Below are 19,705 nucleotides of genomic sequence, written 5' to 3' on the forward strand. Positions count from 1 at the left end.
CAATGCAGGAGACCCAGGTTCAATCTCTGGGCCAGGAAGATCCCCTGGAGAAGAGGACGACAACTCACTCCATTCTGTAGCCCACCAGAGGAGCGTGGTGGGCTGCAGTCCATGGGGGCAGCAAAGAGTCAGACACGACTGAGCGACTAAGCACACGTGTACACAAGCAAGGAGAACGGGCAGCTCATGTTCAAAAGACTCAAACTCTCTGATGGTTTTCAGGGGAAGGTTTTTAGGGAAAGGGGTCCTAAGATGAATGCTCAAATGTGGAGTTAACGGGGTGATGTTTCAGGAATGTCAATCATCAACCTTCTGGTGGTTCCAACCAGTCTGGCTCTACATGCCAGAGGACAGCATGTCATCACCAGCCTTCACCTGGAGGAGGGTGGGAGGTCTTAATTTCTGCTGAACAACTCAAAGATATGTGTCAGATGTTATCTATATCCCTTCAGAAGGAACTAGGAGTCCAGTGTCTCTTTTTTTCTCATCATTAACTGCTTAAGCCTGTTCTTCCTGGGGAAGGCCCAGGAGACTACAGCCTTTTTCCTACAAATGAGTAAAGAGGGGCATTGGAGGGGCTTTTGTACTGGGAAGACCTCACAAGTTCCTGCTTGGTTTCAATTCCCCCTTTTCTTGATGATCCCCAATCCTGAGGGGAACAGGGCCAGGATAGGACGAGGAATAAAGTTTCCAATAGAAAGATTAATCACAAACTTGGGAAACTGGGTTATTAGGGGAACTCGGTTTCAATACGGCAACATGACAATAGCTGTCCAGTACAGGCAGAGGTTATAACAGGTATTCATTTTACTATTACTGTTAACTATTAAGTTTTTGTGTGTTTTTGAAATTTTTCACTTAAAAGTTGAAAGAGGGCTTCCCTGGTGACTTAGTGGTAAAGAATCCACTTGCCAATGCAGGAGACACGGGTTCAATGCCTGGTCCTGGAAAATCCCACATGACACATAGCAACTGAGCCTGTGTGCCACAACTATTGAGCTTGTGCTCTAGAGCCCAGGAACTGCAACTACTGAGCCCATGTGCTGCAGCTACTGAAGTCTACATCCCTAGATCTCGTGCTATGCAACAAGAGAAGTCACCACAATAAGACGCCTGAGCACCACAACTAGAGAGTAATCCATGATCGCTGCAACTAAAGAAAAGCCTGAGCAGCAATAAAGAGCAAGCACAGCCAATAAATAAATATATACGTTTTTAAAAAATTGAAAGAAAATTTGCCTTCAAAGAAACAGATAATAAATAGTGTTTGCATGTGTGTGTGTGTGTGTGTGTTCATGCATGTCGCTAACGAGAACATGAAACAGGATGAGAATAGGAAAGAGAAAACAAGTCAGAAAGTATATATGGAGATTCCAGTTTTAAATAGGGTGGTCCAGGGACTTCCCTGATGGACCAGTTGTTAAGAATCCACCTTCCAGTGAAGGGGACTCAGGTTCGACTCCTGGACGAACTAAGATCCGACTTGCCCATAAGGCAGCTAAGTTTGAGAGCCATAACGAAGACCCAGCACAGCCAAAATGTAAGAGTCGGACACGACTTGGTGACTGAACAGCAACAACAATATACAGATAGATAAATACAGGATGATCCAGAAACTCCACGCTGAGATGATGTTTGAATAAAACCCTGGAGGGCAGGGAGTGAGCCAGGCTGCTTTCTGGAGGAAGATATGGCCTGCCTGGCAGAGGAGACAGAGGAAGCAAAGGCCCTGAGACAAGAACATGCCTAGCATTTTCCAGGAACAGTAAGAAAGAAAGTGTGAGGTTACAGCAGAGTGGGTTTGGGCACACAGAGTAGGGGACAAGTTCAGAGAGAAGAGAGGGAGGCAGGCAGATGACATAGGGCGTTGAAGCCACTATAGTCGCTATGGCTTTTACTCTGAGTGACAAGGGGAGCTACCATAAGGAAATGAGCAAGGAATGACTTGGACCGACTTGTGTATACCTAAACCGGATGCATTTTACAGGGTGAAGGGGCTATTTATAGCTTCCTTCAGCTTCTCAGAGGAGTCTAGTAGACCACCATAAAACAAAGAGCAGGTGTAATGATCTGTCCTTCAAATCTGTCCCTTTGTTTTTTCAATTAGGCAAAAAAGCTTGTGATCCTTTTCTGCCAGGTTCGGGCGTGGTATTTGCCAAGGGGAACCCGGGGCAGGAGGAAAGGCGAACCTCCCGGGCACACCGTGCCCAAGCTCCAGGATATGAGGTCTCCCAGGCTCGCCCACCTGCCTTTGGCACCAGGCCGGTGCACGAACAGGCACTCGACCTCCACGGGCCCAAAGACGTCCTTCCTCGTCGCGGGGGGATTTGAAGCCTTCCCCGTCCGCGGTCCCGCGAGTTCACAGTCTCCGCAGGAAGGGGAGGGCCCTGCCTGTTGGCCTTGCAGAGGCCCCGCGTTGCCATAGCGACCCCGGCCGGGCTCTGGACGCCAGAGCATGAGCCACAGGCAGTGATAGAAGCTGGAGACTGCGGGCGGCGACCCCCATAGCTGTTTGCCTGGGACTACAGATCCAGACTCCGCCCCCCAGGAGAGCGCAGGTGAGCGGTCGCAGGTGTGACGGGGAGGGGGCGAGCGCCTAACTTTCAGCCGTCTGAGCCCCTCTCGTTCCACCTTCCCTGGTGGTAATTATTGTTATTCAGTATCAAAACAACCCGAGCAGAGTCCGCATACCGCGCTGTAAAACTTTTTTCCTTTTTTAATTTTTATCCTGGCCACGCTGCACGGCTTGCGGAATCTGACCAGGGAGCCCACCCGTGCCCCGGCAGTGAAAGCGCCTAGTTCTAACCATTAGACTACCAGAGAATTCCCCAAAGCTTTCTTTTCCTATCAGAAACTCTATGTATTAAGACCACAGCCTCCTCTAGCGTAGAATCTAAGTTCTTGAAAGTTAGGACGGAGGATATGTTACACTGATGAAGGATAATCATCCAATGATATAAGAAAGTTGTTAAATTTTGGATTCTCTTACAATTCTGAGTAAGCCAAGGAGAAAGTGTCAGCTTGAGGCTAATGTGGCATTAACACCTTTCTTAACATTTGCCAATCTCAACTGTAAGCCCCAGTCTAGCTAAGGCTTAAGAAATGATCATAAAATCTCTTTCTTGGATAAATGTATTGAATTTTAAAGTGAATTAATTTCAATATAAAGACTAATCATGGACCACCCTGATGGTCCAGTGGTTAAGACTTCAAGCTTCTAATGCAAAGAGAGTGGGTTTGATACCTGGTCAGGGAATTAAGATCCCACATGGCCAAATATATATTAAAAAAAAAAAAGATTAATCACAGTACTCATGGTACACGCAAATGGGAGGGAAAAAAAGAAAAACATTAAATTTAGGACCTGAGACTGTTTCCCTCTGTCCAGTTCATGCCCTGGCTGTCTTCCTTGCTTTGAGTGCCTTTCCCAATTCCTGGGCATGATTGTCAAAATACTTACTAGCCAGTACAGTTGGCCAGCTTAGTCAGACTTCTGAAGGTCCCTGCTGTGTCCCTACAGGGAACTCCTTGATGGACAGGGCCCAGTACAGAGTGAAAATGAGGTCCTGGCTCAGGAACTTTTAGGAATTTTAAACAAGTGACAGCAGAGCCAAGACCAAGCACATACCTTTCTAAGGACCAGGTCCTGTGCAGCTATTCAGGTTGGACATCTGTGATGCTGGCCCTGAATGGGTGGATGCCTGGAACACCATGACCTCCGGAAACCTGCTCACTGAGGTCATACTCATTGGTCAATAACTCTGCCTGCTGATGGTTAAATAGTTTTCTGCACTGGGCAGGCAGGGTAGGAGAGCCCTGGTCTGATGGAAAAAACCTAACCAGGCAGACAGGAAGTGTACCCAAGCAGAGGGCAGAAGTCAGAGGTAGCAGGATGATCAATCGTCCTGGTGTGTCTGGGGCTGTCCCAGTTCCAGCTCTGAAAGTTCAATGTCCTAGGAAAGCCCTCAATCCCAGGGAAACTGGGACAGGTGGTCATCCTAGAGACAGTATCTTTAGTTGATGGGCTCTCCTGACAGCTCACAAACCCCTGCAAAGCCAGCCCCTGGGCTTTTCCACCAGAGGCAGGACCTAGGGCCTAAAGTGCTGGATACTGAACCAGTGGTGGTAATGGGATGTTCCTGGGGGCTGTGCCACAGGCTGTCTGCCCACCCAGACAAGGGTGGCCTGGCTAGGTCCCAACTCCCTTGTAGTGTGTCCCAGTGCTCACCACTCCAGCATCCACTCTGATTGGTCATGAGTGAGTGAATGAGTGTTAGTTGTTCAGTTATGTCCTTTGCAACCCCATGGACTGTAGCTCATCAGGCTCCTCTGTCCATGGAATTCAGCAGGCAAGAACACTGGGGTGTGTTGCCATTCCCAACCCAGGGATGGAACTTAGGTCTCCCACATTGCAGGCACATTCTTTACCATCTGAGCCACCAGGGAAGCCCCTGATTGGTCATACTGGTTATTAATGTGACTTTCACCCTCTCCCCAGGGCAGCTTCTTCCTGATGTCATCACAAACCCCTCTGATCTACTGGTTTCCCTGGGTTCCATCCCAAGCAATTGTGCCATCAGGTTCCCTGCCCCAGGGGGCCCCTGGGAGGCAAGGGAGGAGACATCCGAACATCAGTCCAGCACAAAAGAATCCCCCACAAGGGCTGCTCATCTGCCCTGGGCACTCAGAACACACATGACTCACCCCACCTGACCTCAGACAAGTGTCTTTCCAGGAAGTCCCAGGGTCCCAGCATTCCTTGGAGCAAACTGAACCTCTGATGTCCCTAACCCTTTACTAGCACCCTCTGGGCTCCACAGAAGCAGCCAACATGCCTATTTTCAAGTGCCCGCAAAAGTCAGAGCCCCTGTGGAAGGAGTGGGACCAGAAGGCCCAGAAGAACGGACTGAGGCACCAGGTGTTCGCTGTCAATGGCGATCACTACGTGGGCGAGTGGAAGGACAACATGAAACACGGTAAGTGGGGGGCCCTTGGGGGCTCAGGGGTGAGTGTGGGGTCTGGGCCATGGTGGACCACTGGGGCCAAGGAAGCAGCTTGCAGAGCTCACTGGGGATATAAGATATAGCGCCGAGGGGTGAATGCTGACTAGGACCAGCCAGGGGCATCCTCATGCTGGGGCTCTGAAATCCAACTCAACCCTGGCTTCAGGTGAGCAGAGGGGCCAGCAGGGAACGAAGCTGTCTTTAGACACCAGCCACAGACTCAGCTGGGACTCCCAGGACAGCAGCTCATTCTCTACCCTCTGAGACCTGCACTAAGGATGGAGCTGGCTAGCAGGAGGAAAAGATGGCCTCCAGAAACCACCTTGCAACTGGGATTCTGGTCTTTAAGCTCAGTCCTTCAAACCAGCAGGGGGCGAAATAGGACATCTCCCACCACATCTCCACCCCGCAATGGCTGGGGCTCCCAGGGTGGAGTATGGACTCCTTGTGACACAAACTGAGCCCTGAAGAAAGAAAAACAAAGTTTTTATTCAAAAAAGGTGTTATGGCTTCTCTGTCTAGTCTTGCAATTCCAGATTCTTGGCTCTTGGCCACTCTTCTCTCCTGCCTTCCTGCGTTAAGTGCTTGAGTTCATAAACTTGGGTCAATCTCAGCTCCATCAACTGTGACTTTGAGAAATCTACTACACCACTCTGAGCCTCAGTCTCCCCATCTGTAAAATGGGAATAATACATATCTGTTAAGAGATACCATCTATCGAATATGTAGTCAAGGCTCTGTGCAAAAGGGGAACTTCTTGAATGTTCTCTGAGGGCTGAGCACAGCACAGGACATTATTCAGATTTTCCTTGTCCAAGAAGCCCCCAAAAGTTGAACCCACCCCGCACATAACACAACACCCACCCTCAGCACTGACTTAAAGGCCAAGTTTTACGCAGCTGCCTGGAGCTCTTTGTGTGATCAAGGATGACTGCCTGTGTGTTTCAATCTTTGTGGGCAGCCTGTGGTGTGGACAGAGCCCTGGACTAAGAGTCAGGACCCTGAAGTTCTGAGCCTGGCTCTATTACTGAGAGGCTATGTGACTTTGGGTAAGTCATTTTCCATTGTCTGAACTTGGCTGCCCTACCTGTGATATGACCTTGCAGACTGGTATAAACAACTATTCATCCCCTACAGTGTGACTGGACCCTGCCTCAAGGGCAGACATCAATGATAGCATCTTTTCTATTTTCAGGCATTGTCCTAAGTATTATACATATATTAATGAATTTAGTGTCCAGAACAACCCCATGAGATCTTCTTGCCCCCATTTTACAGATGAGGAACCTGAGGCCCAGAGAGTTAAATTACTTGCACTAGATCAAAAAGCTGGGTTTGTTCCTGAGCTACCAAGGACTGAGACACAAGTTGGCACGCATAGGTACTTCCCACATATTGTATTCATCCCTTTGTTTAACAAATATTGGTCACCTCCAACATGCCAGGTACTGTTCTTCTGTGCTGGAAATAGAGCGGTGAACAGAACAGACCAGTCTATGCCCTTGTGAAGTTTGCATTCTCCTGGAAGACACAGACAGTAGACAATACATGATAAATAAGTGAATTATCTGTTATGTTAGGAGTTGACAAGTGATGTGGAAAGAAATAGAACAGGGTAAGGGGTTAAAAGAAGCTTATATTTTTTCAATATTTATTTATTTGGCTGAGCTAGGTCTTAGTTGCAGCATGCAGGATCTTCAATCATTGTTACAGCATATGCGGGATCTAGGTCCCTGATCAGGGATGGAACCTGGGTCCCCAGCATTGGGAGCAAAGAGTCTTAGCCATTGGACCAGCAGGGAAGTCCAGAAGCTTATATTAAATAATTTTAAGTGAGATGGTCAATGAGTAAAGACTTGCAGGAGGTAGGGAGTGAGTGAATATTTGGGGAAGAGTTTTCCAGGCCAGAGGAGAAGCAGGTACAAAAGCCTTGAAGCGGAAGCATAGCTGGTGGGTTCCAGGAACAACAGGGCCACCAGGAATTGGAGGGCAGAATGGAAAATGGGAGTGGAGGACACAGAAGGGGTTGGAGTATAATAGTAGGAGGTGGGTCTCCATGTATAATCAGGAGAATTGAAGAAATGTGCAGAACATTCTCCAGAAATCCTGACCATCTGGTGTATACACTCAGTATTATTAAAAGATGAAGCTGAAACACCAAAGGGGAAAATTTCTGTTTGGGGTTTGCTCTATGGGTTTGGTGTCAGGGCAAAGCACTGGAGAAATAGACCTCTCTTGGAGTTTCTCTGGGTGCTAGGGAGAGGGTGGTCTACGTATGAGGTAGATACGCCTCTCAGGTCTTGAGAACTGTCCAGTCCAGGTGCCCGAGGCCCAGGCAGACAGAGCAGCTGTCTCCCCGCACCGGCCCCATGAAGGCCATATTTGCAGTGCTGGCCCACCTTTGTGTCACCAGGGAAAGGAACACAGGTCTGGAAGAAGAACGGAGCCATCTATGAGGGGGACTGGAAGTCTGGGAAGCGAGATGGCTATGGCACCCTCAGCCTTCCTGATCAAGAGACCGGAAAGTACAAGAGAGTCTACTCAGGCTGGTGGAAAGGCGATAAGAAATGTGTGAGTGGTTCCCATCATGCTCTGGGGTGTGGGCCAGGCTGAGAGAAGCCTTTGCGTGTGTGTGTGTGTGTGTGTGTGTGTGTGTGTTTGTGTGTGTAGGGGGAGCAGTCAGAGAGGCCTGGGAAAAAAGGGAGGGGGATCTGGGGGAAGAGAACAGGGTTCTGCGTGGGTGGGAGAAGGAAGGGGTGGGGGAACCATCAAGACTTCTTAGAACAAAACCCAGAAACAGGAAACAGGAGAGGGCCCAGGGAGGAGCTCATGAAATCCTGTGGCTACAAGAAGCCAGCCAGCCTGTGAGGGGCAAAGTCTCCTCCCCCACCTCCCCAACTCATTTCCTGGCTTTCTTTTCCCCTGGCATCCCTTTCTGAGAATACCCCTTCTGTTGGGACTGGATAAGAGGTGGGGGTGGGGGGTGGAAAAGTGAGAGCAAGCAGAAAGCAGATGCTACACCCTTTGTCAAGAGAAGAAGGTCCTGAGGGCTAGAAGGCAGCCAGAGGCATGCCCCCAACCCATAAACACCTCACTCCTCACCACAGGTCGTGGAGATAGACAATCATACAGTACTGCTATTGAACAACTGCTGTTATGACCCTGGAATACGATATATTGTCGAACTCCACATCAACGTCATCATCATCATCACTATTTTCCTCTCACTGATGAGGAAGCATGCTCAGAAAGGTGCTGTAGGTGAAGTGCCTCACCTGAGGTCACCCTGCTGGCAAGTTGTAGACCCCAGGATTTCATGACTTCTGCTCTCAAAATGCTTCTTGGCCAGTGGGGGACAAAGATCCCCAAATAAATCATTTATATTGTATAATACAGTGCTGGGATTGAGGTTTTCACAGAAAGTCCAATCGAAGTTCACTGAGAATTCAGGGCAGGCTTCCTGTAGAAGGTGACACCATAAGATGCAAGGTGTTAGGGAGTAAAAAAGGAGAAGGGGAAGTATAAAAGGCTGCAGAAGTTGTTAAAAGAAGGAAATATTAAACAGCAAGGTGTGTCTACCTGCAGAGGTGGCAGAGAGAAGACGGCTAGGAGGGGGCCTTGAAGGTTCTGTGGGGGATCAGGATTTTTGAGGAGTAGACTTGGGCTGCATAAGCTAGCCCTATCAGGTGTGATCTGTGGGGACCCCATGGTGATTCTCTGCGGTCACATGATAAGTGCTCATGTTCATTTTTCTGGGGAGAAAGTCCATAGCTTTGATCTCATTGCCAGGCATCTGCAACTTTTAATAGGGTCAAATCATAGCTGGGAAGACAGAACAAACGTGATCAGACAGGCCATGTAAAAGATCCTCCCAGCAGTCATATGGCAGATGCATGGGATGAGGGGGAGAACGGGAGAGTGGAGGAGGAAGATCAGTGAGAAGGGGCGAAATGATGGTGGGCTGAAGGAAGGCGGAAGCACAAGGGTAGCAGGAAATGGAAGACCTGGGTGATTTTACAAAACAGGACCGTCAGCTTGGATGTAGGGCTTGGGGAGGAAGGAGGGAAGAAGCCCAGGTGTTTTGGGTACCAGGGAGGATGCTGGGAGTTCCCAATGCTGTGGGGCCCCGTGAACAAGGTCACCTTCGTGCTTTCAGGGCTATGGGATCCAGTTTTTCGGACCCAAGGAGTATTATGAGGGTGACTGGTGTGGCAATCAGCGCAGCGGGTGGGGCCGCATGTACTACAGCAACGGAGACATCTACGAGGGCCAGTGGCATAACGACAAGCCAGAAGGGGAGGGCATGTTGCGCCTGAGTGAGTGTCCAGCCCCGTCCCAAAGGCCTGCTGGCCACGCCCACTCGGCCACCCCCTCAAGGCACAGTCCTCCGGGCCCTGCAAGGCTGAGCCCTGGCCACGCCCATCGGGCCACGCCCCCGCATAGCCCTGCTCGGGATGGGGGGTTAAGGTGAATGACAGGAGACAAGACCTGGTCCCTGCCCTCGGGGAGTTTATACTCTAAAAAGTGTGCCTAGCAATAAATATAAACAATTAAGACTTTGTCTTTTGGTCCATAGTAATCATAGCCCACACTTAGGCAGCCCTGAGCTCATTATAGTTAGTTCAGTCGCTCAGTCATGTCCGACTCTTTGTGACCCCGTGAATCGCGCAGCATGCCAGGCCTCCCTGTCCATCACCAGCTCCCGGAGTTCACTCAGACTCACGTTCATTGAGGCAGTGATGCAATCCAGCCATCTCATCCTCTGTCGTCCCCTTCTCCTCTTGCCCCCAAGCCCTCCCAGCATCAGTCTTTTCCAATGAGTCAACTCTTCGCATGAGGTGGCCAAAGTACTGGAGTTTCAGCTTCAGCATCATTCCTTCCAAAGAAATCCCAGGGTTGATCTCCTTCAGAATGGTCTGGTTGGATCTCCTTGCAGTCCAAGGGACTCTCAAGAGTCTTTTCCAACACCACATTTCAAATGCATCAATTCTTCGGCGCTTAGCTTTCTTCACAGTCCAACTCTCACATCCATACATGACCACTGGAAAAACCATAGCCTTGACTAGACGGACCTTTGTTGGCAAAGTAATGTCTCTGCTTTTCAATATGCTATCTAGGTTGGTCATAATTTTTCTTCCAAGGAGTAAGCGTCTTTTAATTTCATGGCTGCAGTCACCATCTGCAGTGATTTTGGAGCCCCCCAAAATAAAGTCTGACACTGTTTCCACTGTTTCCCCATCTATCTGCCATGAAGTGATGGGACCAGATGCCATGATCTTCATTTTCTGAATGTTGAGCTTTAAGCCAACGTTTTCACTCTCCTCTTTTACTTTCATCAAGAAGCTTTTTAGTTCCTCTTCACTTTCTGCCATAAGGGTGGTGTCATCTGCATATCTGAGGTGATTGATATTTCTCCCGGCAATCTTGATTCCAGCTTGTGTTTCTTCCAGCCCAGCGTTTCTCATGATGTACTCTGCATGTAAGTTAAATAAGCAGGGTGACAATATACAGCCTTGACGTACTCCTTTTCCTATTTGGAACCAGTCTGTTGTTCCATGTCCAGTTCTAACTGTTGCTTCCTGACCTGCATATAGGTTTCTCAAGAGGCAGGTCTGGTGCTCTGGTATTCCCATCTCTTTCAGAATTTTCTACAGTTTATTGTGATCCACACAGTCAAAGGCTTTGGCAGAGTCAATAAAGCAGAAATAGATGTTTTTCTGGAACTCTCTTGCTTTTTCCATGATCCAGTGGATGTTGGCAATTTGATCTCTGGTTCCTCTGCCTTTTCTAAATCCAGCTTGAACATCTGGAAGTTCACAGTTCACTTATTGCTGAAGCCTGGCTTGGAGAATTTTTAGTATTACTTTACTAGCGTGTGAGATGAGTGCAATTGTATGGTAGTTTGAACATTCTTTGGCATCGCCTTTCTTTGGGATTGGAATGAAAACTGACCTTTTCCAGTCCTATGGCCACTGGTGAGTTTTTCAAACTTGCTGGCATATTGACTGCAGCACTTTCACAGCATCATCTTTCAGGATTTAAAATAGCTTAACTGGAATTCCATCACCTCCACTAGCTTTGTTTGTAGTGATGCTTTCTAAGGCCCACTTGACTTCACATTCCAGGATATCTGGCTCTAGGTGAGTGATCACACCATCGTGATTATCTTGGTCTTAAAGATCTTTTTTGTACAGTTCTTCTGTGTATTCTTGCCACCTCTTCTTAATATCTTCTGCTTCTGTTAGGTACATACAATTTCTGTCCTTTATTGAGCCCATCTTTGTGTGAAATGTTCCCTTGGTATCTCTAATTTTCTTGAAGAGATCTCTAGTCCTTCCCATTCTGTTGTTTTCCTCTATTTTTTTGCATTGATCTCCAAGAAAGGCTTTCTTCTCTCTCCTTGCTATTCTTCGGAACTCTGCATTCAGATGCTTATATCTTTCCTTTCTCCTTTGCTTTTCGCTTCTCTTCTTTTCACAGCTATTTGTAAGGCCTCCCCAGACAGCCATTTTGCTTTTTTGCCTTTCTTTTCCATGGGGATGGTCTTGATCCCTGTCTCCTGTACAATGTCACGAACCTCCTCCATAGTTCATCAGGCACTCTATCTATCAAATCTAGTCCCTTAAATCTATTTCTCACTTCCATTGTATAATCATAAGGGATTTGATTTAGGTCATACCTGAATGGTCTAGCGGTTTTCCCTACTTTCTTAAATTTAAGTCTGAATTTGGCAATAAGGAGTTCATGATCTGAGCCACAGTCAGCTCCTGGTCTTGTTTTTGTTGACTGTATAGAGCTTCTCCATCTTTGGCTGCAAAGAATATAATCAGTCTGATTTCGGTGTTGACCATCTGGTGATGTCCATGTGTAGAGCCTTCTCTTGTGTTGTTGGAAGAGGGTGTTTGCTATGACCAGTGCATTTTCTTGGCAAAACTCTATTAGTCTTTGCCCTGCTTCATTCCGTATTCCAAGGCCAAATTTGCCTGTTACTCCAGGTGTTTCTTGACTTCCCACTTTTGCATTCCAGTCCCCTATGATGAAAAAGACATCTTTTTTGGGTGTTAGTTCTAAAAGGTCTTGTAGGTCTTCATAGAACTATTCAACTTCAGCTTCTTCAGCGTTACTGGTTGGGGCATAGACTTGGATTACTGTGATATTGAATGGTTTGCCTTGGAAACGAACAGAGATCATTCTGTCGTTTTTGAGACTGCATCCAAGTACTGCATTTCGGACTCTTTTGTTGACCATGATGGCTACTCCATTTCTTCTAAGGGATTCCTGCCCATAGTAGTAGATATAATCTGAGTTAAATTCACCCATTCCAGTCCATTTTAGTTCGCTGATTCCTAGAATGTTGACCTTCACTCTTGCCATCTCCTGTTTGACCACTTCCAATTTGCCTTGATTCGTGGACCTGACATTCCAGGTTCCTATGCAATATTGCTCTTTACAGCTCATTATATCCACACTACAATTCTGTACTGGGAGCTGACTGTGGTTCAGATCATGAACTCCTTAATGCAAAATTCAGACTTAAATTGAAGAAAGTAGGGAAAACCACTAGGCCATTCAGGTATGACCTAAATCAAATCTCTTACGATTATACAGTGAAAGTGACAAATAGTTTCAAGGAATTAGATTTGAAAGACAGAGTGCCTGAACAACTATGGACGGTGGTTGGTAACATTGTACAGGAGGTGGTGATCAAAACCATCCCCAAGAAAAAGAAATGCAAAAAGGCAAAATGGTTGTCTGATGAGGCCTTACAAATAGCTGAGAAAAGAAGAGAAGTGAAAGGCAAAGGAGAAAAGGAAAGATATACTCATCTGAATGCAGAGTTTCAAAGGATAGCAAGGAGAGATAAGAAAGCCTTCCTAAGTGAACAGTGCAAAGAAATAGAGGAAAACAATAGAATGGGAAAGACTAGAGATCTCTTCAAGAAAATTAGAAATACCAAGGGAACATTTCATGCAAAGATGGGCTCAATAAAGGACAGAAATGGTATGGACCTAACAGAAGCAGAAGAGATTAAGAAGAGGTGGTAAGAATACACAGAAGAACTATACAGAAAAGAGCTTAATGACCCAGATAACCACGATGGTGTGATCACTCACCTAGAATCCATAAATTTAGCATCATTGTCCCTCCAGACTGTGCCCTGCAGAAGGACTGGGGCTGTGTCTGTTTTCTTCCCCACTGTTTCCCCAGTGCCTGCTGTGTAATAGATACCCTTGGTGAGCACACAAACCAGAACCTAGGCTCCTGAAAACTGGGGAGGGTTAAGGCAGCCACTCTGTCATTCTCAATCCTCCCTGCACCCTGCTTCCACTCCTGATTTTAGTGCGTACCTCCTACTAATAGCCTGCATTTAGTGAGCGCCTGCTGTGGCCCCCACAGTGAAGGAATTCTAAGTGCAGGCTTTCTAAGGCTCGAGTCTGGAACCAGCTCTTACTAGTTGTGGGACCTTGGGCAATTAACCTCTTTCAACTCTCTATGCTTCGGTTTTCTCAATTGTAAAGTAAGGGAAAAATAAAGCTTACCTAAAGTTATTGTGAAGATTAAGTGAGGTTTATATTTGTAAAATGCTTAGCATGACATAGAATAAATAGTAGGCGCTCAGTATCAGTACATACTTGTATAGTAGAGCTCAGCAAACTATGGGCCAAATCCAGCCCCGAACATGTTTTTGTAAATAAAGTTTTGTTGGCACACAAATGTGCTTGTTCACTTATGTATTGTCCAATGGCAGAGGTGACCATCTGTGGCAGAGACCCGCAGTGCTGAAAATCCTATCTGCTACTTTGCAGAAAAGGTTTGTTGATCTCTGATCTGGAGTTTATCCAGTACTTATCTAAGTCCTTTTTGTGTACAGATTCATTTAATCTTTACAATAATTTAATGATGGAGGTGCTAGTCTGATCCTCATTTTACAAATGAGGAAATGAGACAAAATGGCTGCATGACTTGCTTAGGGTCACACAGCTCATAAGTGTCTGAGCTGAGATGTTAGATTTATCATTATTATTTTTACAGCATCACCACCATCCAATTGGAAGTGGAATTGATTCCCAGTTAAGAGCAGGGGCTCCTGGGATGAACAGGATTTGGTTTGAAACCCTTCCTAGTTCTGTGACCTTGAGCAAATCAATCAAATTTCTGGAGCTTTTCAAGTTTCATGTATAAAATGGAATCCTTTATCCTTCACAGAACTGTTTTTGTGAGAAGTGAGGTCAGAAGCAGCATGGAATCCGGCACAGAGTAAGTGCTGGAAATGCACTGCCTGTTAGTATCATTAGCTATATTTTTTATAGGCAGGAAACGATGTCGCTTATCTAAGTTCAAGTAGGTAGTCGAGGTGAGGTGATATGTGAGCCAGGTCTGAAACCACTGACACCCCGGGGCTCTATGGCTTTCTGGTGGGCGTGATGTCTAGCCTGGGAGTGGCAGAAGGTCCAGCCCGGGGTGGGGGGAATGTGTTGGGCCAGCACCCATGACCCCCTATCTTTTCCCCCAGAGAATGGGAACCGCTATGAAGGCAATTGGCAGAGAGGTGTGAAGAATGGATCAGGGCGTTTCTTCCACCTGGACCATGGTCAGCTATTTGAAGGGTTCTGGGTGGACGACGTGGCCAAGTGTGGCACAATGATTGACTTCGGCCGCGATGAGGCCCCCCAGCCTACCCAGTTCCCCATTCCTGAGGTGGGCAGCTCTCTCAAGGATCCTGGGACCACACCCAACCTACAGACAGGAAACAGCAGCCCCCCACCAGCCACACCCAACCTAACTGAGCCCAGCCCAGTCAGGAAATGGACAAGGTTTTGTTTTCAGTCAGGGCATCCCCAGGGAGACTGGCAGTACCCCCACAAAGCAGCCAGCATCCCCAAGGCTGGCAGCAGCCCCACAGGGCAGGCAGTGTCCCAAAAGCTGACAGCCTGGGTCTTCTCCACACTCCTCAGACCAAACCCTGCTACTTCCGTCCAGGTCAAAATTCTAGATCCCGACGGTGTGTTGGAGGAAGCCTTGGCCATGTTCAAGAAGACAAAAGAAGAAGGAGATTGATGCCAGGTGAGAGGCGGGCATGTCAGTCACCCTCTGATGTGGTCTGGGCAGCTCCTGGGCTCTCCTCTGACCAGGAGGGATCAGAGGCAGGACCATACAGGATTTGCCTCCAAAGTCCTGCTGGTCATTTTTGCTTCTTCTTGGAATCTCTCTTCCCTGGGACCTCTGTGGCGGTTCTGTGCATAAATAAGAATCTGTGCTCCCAATGCAGGGGGCACAGGTTCAATCCTTGGTTGGGGAGCTAAGATCCCTCATGCTATCTGGTGTGGCCAAACAAACAAGCAAACACACACCCTCTTTTCCCTATAGACATCCTGCCCAGACCCTCCCACTATGGGCTTATGGGATTGGACTCAGGTGGTCTGCTCACCCGAGTGCTCTTGAGTACCGATGTTTGCCCCGGCCCTCTACTTGACCATCTGTCCTGTGGGGCCTTGTTCTGTGCAGGCCCTCCTGGTGGGGGTATAAGTGGGGTTGAAGAGAGAGCACTGGTACGGCATCTTTGAAACGCCAGCTCCCACCCCTCCTCACCCTTGCAGAGGGAACACCAGCACTTCAGGAGGAATTCAAACTGGAGTCACCCAACTGCTCGGACCGGTGCGGCTCCTGTTGGAGGAGCAAGTGGGGACACACCCTTGGCACCCTCAGAAGACACCTTACTCCTCCCAGCACTGGCTCATTCCTTCCCAGGAGGAGGCCGGGGCTTCTCTCCCCTGCTGGCCCTTCTCTCTCGTTACTGCCTTTTTCCTTGGACCTCATCTCTGAGTGCACCAGAATAAAGGAGGACCCTGGTGGCAAGAGCCGGGTGCCTAGAGTGGGTGGCGGTGGGAGGGGCGGTGATGTGTGTGCAGGGTCCCTTGGGAGGGATTTCACGTGGAGAAGTGAAATGTCCCCATGGGCCACATGGATTTCCCTTGGGGCAAAGTAGGGTGGTGCTTCCAGGTCTCTGATCTCTGATGATATAACTGATCTCTGTCTCATTCCAGAAATGAGACAGAGCCTGCATCAGGCTCCACTCATCACTTAGATTCGGCATTGAAACGTGACCTGGCTTCTCACCCTAACATAGGAGCTCCCAACCTTGGAATCCTGTGGGAGATGTAAAAGCTAAGAATGCCCAGATTCCACACCCAGAGAGCCTCATTTGTTTAGGATGAGGCCTGGGCCTTCCAGAAGTTCCCCAGCTTGACTCTAGTGTGCAGCTGGGGCACAGAACCTCTGACTTACTGGCTTTGTGAATCTAAGCATGCGACCTCAGTTGCCCTGTCTGTAAAATGGGAACCTCAGAGATCTCATGGGGGTGGGGGGGTGTTGTGAGGATCTGCTGGCAGATATAAAAACAACAGATAACATGAGGTTATTGAGGTGAGTTGTAAGCAGATATCCACGAAAGGCTTTGCAAAATTTTGGACATTCCTGCAAGATAAGAGCAACTCTTACGTAACGTTTATGAATAGGAGTTGTGCAGTCAGACTGCTGCAGAATGTGAATCCCAGCACTGATTTCTTAGCTGTGTGTTCTTGTGTACGTCACCCACCCTGTTCTCCAGGTTTCCTCTCATAGTCTGGGACAATAATAGTACTTACCACCCAGAGTTTACTGTGGTACTGGAAGAATGGAATAAGGTGTGGTTCTAATCTGAGGGTGATTCTGTTCCCCTTCCTTCCCTGGGACATCTGGCCAAGTCTAGAGACACTTTCGGTTTTCACAACTGGCAGGGAAGAGTCCTACTGGTACCCAGTGGGTAGAGGTTGGGAACCTGCTGAACATGTTATAATGTAAACACTCCACAGAATTCAACCCAACCTCACTGGTATAAAACCATGAAAGAACCCTGAAATATGTGTTCATAAAGCCCTTGGCAAATGCCCACCACATAGTAAAGGGCTCAGAAAAGTGTTCACTGATATTATTGAGATTCTCTCTGCCATCGAAACCCTAAGCAGGTGGTCTGATCCACAGCAGGGTTCTCAGTCGGTACCTCTGAGGCCAGGAAGCTGAGCCTGGTTGCCTCTGGACATACCATTAACCAGATATAGAGCCACTCACTGCCAGGCCCAGTGCTGACAGCTTTACATGAGTGCTCTCTCATGATCCCTCAATGACCTATGAGATGTCCTGCTATTATTCATGTCATTTTAGAAGAAACTGACGTTCAGGGAGGCTCATAAGTCACCAAATTAGAAAGTGCCTGTGCTTAAACTTAGGCCTGTCTGCTCAGACAGTTGAGAACAGGTGGCGGGGAGAACAGTAGCAATGTGTATAGACTTTTTTTTTTTTTTTAAGAAGTAGGGTGTGTTCTTGTTTATGTATAAAATCTCTAGATGGGATCAAAATATACTGGCAACTGTGATTATCTTTGTGGAGAACTGGGAACCTGGAAACGGGAGCAACAGCAATTTTTCACTGCTGCATTTGAACCTATGAACATATTATCTATTCCAAACATCCAACTGAAATTAAAGACTGTTCTTTTAATTGCCCATGGAGAATCCTATGGACAGAGGATTCTCTGTCCCTCACAAGTTGCCTGTGTTTGAGTACCTGGAGTGCTGGTTACAGAGAGATTCCAGGGAATTCCCTGCAGGTCCAGTGGTTAGGACTTGGCATTTTCAAGGCAAAAAGATTCCAGAGACATACCCAGACCAACTTAAATTGGAATCCACAGTAGGGCAGATTCCAATAGATTGGAAATCCTTTTACAAGCCAATCTGATGATTCCTGAGTTCAGCCAAGTTAAGAAAAGAAAACCAAACACTCAGGAAAAACTCCACCCAGACCACAGGTCTCTGCAGAAGCAGAGAGGTGGGAATCTCAGAGAAGGATGGAAGAAGATGCCCAGGTCTTCTCTGGGGAGCCAGTGATTTTTCACACAGGGGTACCTGCTCCACCCTACTTAGTCCCAGTCAGAGGGCCATCTGGGGACAGAAGAGGGGGTGGGTCTTGGTACATGTGATACAGGATGGAGGCTAGAAGCTGCAATAGGAAAAAGAAGGGCTCCCTTCCCAACTCAGCCCACCAAGCTGCTGTTGGCCACGTCCAAGTTTATACAGAAGGACAAGAGCTTAAGGAAGCCCACATATGTGCATGTGTGCTAAGCTGCTGCAGTTGTGTCCAACTCTTTGCGACCCCATGGATTGTAGCCGGCCGGGCTCCTCTGTCTGTAGTATTCTCCAGGAAATACTGGAGTTGGCTGTCATGCCCTCCTCTTGCAGATTCTTTACCTACTGAGTCACCTCGGAAGCCCAAGGAAGGCCACGCTTTCCTCCATGAACTCTCACTTCATTCAGTCAGAGCACTGTTTTTGTAAAACCACTTTCTATGTCAGGGTTATGGGCCGGACAAGTAACATAGGAAGCTGGGCTGGTATTGTGGTGGGGGCTGTGGCAAATTCATTTCCTGGGAAGAAGGAGCTGCAACTCAGCTCCTGTTCATGGTGGCTCTGCAAGAAGGTAGGCCAGTAATGCCACTGCTGGGTCTTCCAGTTTCTTCAGCAATGCCAGAATCAGCCGATGTAAGATTTCTGGGAGTGTCTAGGCTCCAAGCCAGACTTACTTCCAGGTTTGAATTCTGCCCAATAATTACCCTCTTTAGACAACAATTTCTTGTCATCTGCAAAATGGAGATAAAATTCCTGCCAAAATGCACAACCTGATTATAAAAATGAGGAAAGACCTGAGAATCTAGATGGAGGCTGCATTCTACAAAACCACTGGCTTAAACTCTTCAAAAATGTTATTAAAGAGGACAAAGAAAGGCTGTTCCAAATTAAAGATGACTAAAGAGGGACTTTCTTGACGGTCCAGGGGTTGAGACTTCGCCTTCTACTGCAGGGGGTGCAGGTTCAATACCTGGCTGGGGAGCTAAGATCCCACATGCCTTGGGGACGAAAAAGCAAAACATAAAACAGAAGCAATGTAGTAAAAGCGACCAAAGAGACATGACAACTTATTGCAACGCATGATCCTGGATGGGAAAATCACTGCAAGAGAGGACAGGATGGGGATAAGAGCAAAATTGAAAACGTTGTATCAGATAACAGTATCACATCAATGTCAAATTTCCTGAATTTGATCACTGAACTGTGCTTACGTAGAGGAACGTGCTAGATCTTAGAAGGAAATCTGCAACTAACGCATATGGTTCAGAGGGAAACACATGCTGTCATCCTCACTATTCAGTTTTGGTATCTGCAAATCTGTCTACTTGCTGAGGTCAAACAAGGTGACCCTCTGCCTTAGTTTCAACTCATGCTGTAAACATCTGTCCTTTTCGCAGCCTATTTAGCGACTGGGGGTGAGGGGACGATGGGGCCCCCTGAGCCACCTTCCCCACAGGCCTTTCCAGTCGTCCCAGAGTCACCAGTGGCGCATTGCCATGGTAGAAATGCGCCCAGTGGCGCCTGGTCGCCTGTCGGGGGGCTGCTGACACATCCCCCTGGCCACCACTCACCTCCACTTGGAGAGGAGAGAGGGGCGAGGGGCGGAGGGAGGGCAGGGTTTTGGGGTTTTAAAAGCCCTCATATTTTGATTTCACTATTAAAATGACCCCCAAGGGTAGCAATGAACCACTGTCTATGGTGTTCGGAGCACAGGAAGAGTGGCATGCCTTACGGAGAACATACGTGTGTGTTACAAATAAGT

At 47.8% G+C, this 19,705-nt stretch overlaps 1 protein-coding gene and 1 long non-coding RNA gene across 9 annotated transcripts; one reads left to right on the forward strand and one right to left on the reverse strand.

Moving 5' to 3' along the window:
* The first annotated feature begins 2,421 nt into the window (after positions 1 to 2,421).
* Positions 2,422 to 17,545, forward strand: MORN3 (MORN repeat containing 3). 8 transcript variants are annotated; one of them, XM_040250722.1, is made up of 7 exons: positions 2,427 to 2,558; positions 4,821 to 4,976; positions 7,417 to 7,574; positions 9,160 to 9,319; positions 14,518 to 14,702; positions 14,985 to 15,068; positions 15,602 to 15,860. In XM_040250722.1, exons 2-6 carry the CDS (start codon positions 4,832 to 4,834, stop codon positions 15,060 to 15,062), a joined length of 726 nt encoding a protein of 241 aa, XP_040106656.1. In that variant the 5' UTR covers positions 2,427 to 2,558; positions 4,821 to 4,831; the 3' UTR covers positions 15,063 to 15,068; positions 15,602 to 15,860. The 8 variants fall into 8 exon arrangements, 7 of the variants coding, with proteins under 7 accessions (XP_040106652.1, XP_040106656.1, XP_040106653.1 ...); XM_040250723.1 differs by having other exon boundaries at positions 2,440 to 2,558; positions 4,847 to 4,976; XM_040250718.1 differs by lacking the exon at positions 14,518 to 14,702 and having other exon boundaries at positions 2,422 to 2,558; positions 4,802 to 4,976; positions 15,602 to 17,545.
* LOC120871103 lies at positions 5,474 to 16,730 on the reverse strand. The gene is made up of 3 exons (XR_005722950.1): positions 16,649 to 16,730; positions 6,435 to 6,524; positions 5,474 to 5,676 (listed from the first exon to the last, which is right to left on the reverse strand). It is a non-coding gene; the product is annotated as an uncharacterized LOC120871103 (long non-coding RNA).
* Positions 17,546 to 19,705: the final 2,160 nt, after the last annotated feature.

This window comes from Oryx dammah, unplaced genomic scaffold (genome assembly GCF_014754425.2).
Source record: "Oryx dammah isolate SB20612 unplaced genomic scaffold, SCBI_Odam_1.1 HiC_scaffold_12, whole genome shotgun sequence".
Classification (NCBI taxonomy): Eukaryota; Metazoa; Chordata; class Mammalia; order Artiodactyla; family Bovidae; genus Oryx; species Oryx dammah.